Raw genomic sequence first — 3,511 nt, forward strand, 5'->3', positions numbered from 1 at the left:
GAGGGGCGCCCTCCACCCGGGCGTCTGGCCAGAGCAGCACCCCCCAAGCAGGCCCCAGGACGCCTGGCGCTGCACGGGCGGGGTCCACACCTCTGCCTTCGCCTCGGGTGCAGACTGGGGCCTCCGGGGCAGCAGTGGAGCAAAGGCCTCAGCGTGGCCACTGCGGAGCACAGGGACACGGGGAGGGGCGGACACCGTCCTCCCTTGGTACGACTCTGCCGCGTCCTCCCAGCAACTGGTCCCACAGCTGGGCTGGGACCGCTCCTCCGCCAGGGAGCCCAGTTCCTGGAGGGGTCGCCCCCTGGCGCGCCCCGCCCTGTGGCCAGCAGGGGCGGAGAGCCTGAGCCCGCCTGGGACTGAGCGCTGTCCTTCACCTTGTACCACTGACACATACATCGAGGGGTCTCAGAGGGGCCGGCCATGCGCTCCCAGGCAGGGTCGCGGGGGTGCGGACGGGAGGCTGGCGGGCGGAGCCTGGGCGCTGAGGGCTCCAGCTGCCGGCCTGGCCACACGCTCAGAGTGGGGTCAGCTCAGTGTTCCCGGGGTCAGGGCTGGGACTGGCAAGCGGCGGCCGGAGGCTGCGGGGCGTCTCCATGGAGGTGGACCATCCTGCGGGGGCAGAGCACGGTCAGGCAGCGCCCGTGCCCACTGCCCCTCACCCGCCAGGGCGCGGGGGCAGCGCCCAGCAGCCCTGCGTCTGCGGAGGCCACACAGGCCAGGAGGCGCTCCTGGGTCTCCTGCCCTCACCAGCCCACCTCCCCCGGCCTGAGCTGCGCTGTCCTCCGCAGGGGCACGTGGTGAGGGCGCTCGTGGCCCCTCGGGGCGCATGTGGGTCTGCAGCGGCTGGGGCCCAGCGCGGGCCTGCCTGCTCCCGCTGCCGGGCCGCCCGCTGCCGTGGGCGTCGGGGCTACGCTGGGGAGGAGGCCGGAAGGATGTCGGAGGACGGGGCTCCAGGGGTTCGGAAGCGCGTGCACCCCAGACGACGCCTGAGCGCTCTGGTGGGCCGGGCCCCCGGCCCCGGCAAGGGTGGGGCTGAAGGGCACCACGCACACCCTGCCCGTGCCTAGGCCACCGATGGTGCCAGGCTCGCCTCCCCCAGACTCCCATAAGGCTGCCTGTTGGGGAGCAGACCTCGTGGAGCATGTTTGGGGCACCCAGGCGTGAAGTGGGGAGTCGCCCTCTCAGGGAATCCCAGCAAACTGATCTATGTGTTTGGGGGAGTCCAGGTGGGTAGGGCACAAGCTGGTAGCATCAACGGGGGGGGAGGGGGCTCGCAGCAGGACTCAGTCACTGTTCCAGGGGCCCAAAAGGCTGAAGCGGACGAGGCCACTGAGTCCGAGGGCCGAGCCTCTGGCTCCGGGCCAGCCCGGGGCCACCGCGGGGCAGAGGCGCGGCCGAGGGGCCGTGGACTCAGGACCCGGGGCCCTGGGGGGACGTGGCCGGGAGAGGCCTGGGACGGGAGGGAACCGTGGAGGGCGGGCGAGGCCGCCCCGCAGTGCAGCGGCCAGGGACCAGCTCACTCCTCTGCCAAGAGCAGGAGCCCCGAGGGCTGTGCGGAGGCAGCGGCCAGAGACCCCCAGAGGCCCCACCCCCCGGGCATCCAGTCTCAGGCTGTCACCGGGACGGCCGAGTACGATCCCCGGCCAGGGAGTGACCCCAGCCGACCCCTCCTGTCCCCCCAGCAGTGGAGTTCAATGGTCCTGCCTGTTCTGGTCCCCACTGTCTCTGGGGAGCCCTCTCACCCCCGCACCTCTGGCCAGCACCCCAGTTCTATGCAAAAATAAATCTTCAGAAGTAGAGATCCACTGCTCCAAGGAGAAAGAAGCTGACCCTGGTGTGCCGAGAACCAGGCTCTGGCACAGGATGCACCAGGCAGGACGCCGGCCACTGGCCACTCGGGGCAGCTGGTCGCCCCACTGTGACTCTCCCAGTCACCCGGGAAACGCAGGGTCAGGGCACATGGCCGCCCCAGGGACATGGTGCCCGGACGGCCTGTGGCTGTCCGGAGACCGTGCGCGAGTCCATCAGCCGGGGTGGCCATGCCGCCCAGACGCCGTGTGACACGCACGTCACGTCCAACAGTGACAGAGGTGGAGTCCCCGCTGGGGACAAGGTCAGCGGGGGTGGGGACAGGTGACCGAGACGCGGCACATCCTGACGACTCGGCCTGCTGGTGCCCATAGGGAGCCCCCGGAGTGGCGCCCCGGCCCGCTGCTGTCCAGCAGGCCCACGCTCTCCCCGCCCACCGCCACCGTGGGAAGCCCCAGCTTGGAGGCCTGCGGCGGGCGTGGCCTGAGAGGCCGCCAGGGGCTGGGAGCGACAGCTCAGGGTCCCGGCTCTCGGGGGCCGCGTCGGCGGCCTGTTCTGACCTTCCGGACGCCCGGACAGTCGTGGGTCCCGGAGGGTGGCAGCACTGCTGAGGCCGTGTGGCAAAGGCCCCGGACCCTACCTGGGGGCCGGGGTGCGGGATGGGGACCACACCCAGGAGCCGAGCACCTCTCCTGGTACCCCACTCCAAGTTCTGAGCCATCACGCAATACCCAAAGTCCTCTGAAAGAACTTTCTGGAACCCCATGTGTACTGAGGGGCGCAGGCACTCTGCTCTCACCCACAGGTTTTGCTGTGTGGGTCCCACTGCTCCCCCATCTGCTCGGACAGTGCCAGGCAGGAGCCACCGAGGGCCGGAAGGCCCGACCAAGTCGTAGCCGCCGCAGCTGCCCGCTGCTAAGGCCGGCCACGGGCAGAGCGGGGCACCAGAGCAGGCGGGGGCCCCTGCGTGTGGCAGGACAGGCCCGAGCACTGCTGCCAGGGGAGGCCGGGCCCGAGGGTGCCCTGGCTGCCGCCTGCCTCCCAGGCCCGGGGGCTCCGGCCAGCACGGCGCCAGAGCCCCCTCCTGTCTCGTCTCTGGGGCTCAGGGCACAGAGAGGTGGCAGCCCCGAGCTGCACGGGAAAGGGGGCATGGGGAGATGCCAGGATCCCTCCCTCCCCCCGTGCCCTCAGCAGCACCTCAACCCCCAGTGTGACTTCCTGTGCCCTGTCCGGTCCACCCTGCGAGGCCGAGCCGGTGGCCGTGTCAGGCGGCCTTGTGTGGCGGCTCCCTGGGGCGAGCCCTCCTACCGGACGCCCGCGGGGGCTGCAGGCCCACGGAGGTGATGGGCAAGGGCGGAGACGCCGTGGCCGGCCCTGCACGGTGCGGGGAGCGGCTGGGGGCACGGGCCTGGGCAAGGGCCTCAGAGCCGGCAGCAGGAGGGGCATGGAAGGGGAGCGGGCCGCCCCCAGGCCGCCGCTCCCGCCCGCACCACCCCCTCGGCCAGGCGGGCAGGCGTCACCTGGCAGGTAGATGTCGGCGGGGGGCCCCGGCTGGCCGTGGTCACGGTGCTCGGGGCTGCCGTCCTGCAGCACGTTCTCGATGGAGGGCGCTCGGCTCCCTGCGGGGGGCAGTGGGAGGCTAGACCCGGGGCCCACCGACCGCTGCACCCTGCAACCCCAGCAGGCGCGGGCCACCCCCGTC

At 72.1% G+C, this 3,511-nt stretch overlaps 1 protein-coding gene across 1 annotated transcript in view; it reads right to left on the minus strand.

Annotated features, from left to right (window-relative positions):
- Nucleotides 1-6: 6 nt before the first annotated feature.
- The window catches only part of MGRN1 (mahogunin ring finger 1, E3 ubiquitin protein ligase), a gene marked incomplete at its 5' end in the record, with an annotated part of 24,907 nt that continues 21,402 nt past the window's right edge, over nt 7-3,511 (minus strand). Inside the window, 2 exon segments of the mRNA XM_012731665.1 lie at nt 7-609; nt 3,330-3,428. Coding sequence (XP_012587119.1) covers nt 515-609; nt 3,330-3,428 — 194 coding nt within the window.

Source organism: Condylura cristata, unplaced genomic scaffold (assembly GCF_000260355.1).
Source record: "Condylura cristata isolate star-nosed mole 26May11 unplaced genomic scaffold, ConCri1.0 scaffold00032, whole genome shotgun sequence".
Taxonomy (NCBI): domain Eukaryota; kingdom Metazoa; phylum Chordata; class Mammalia; order Eulipotyphla; family Talpidae; genus Condylura; species Condylura cristata.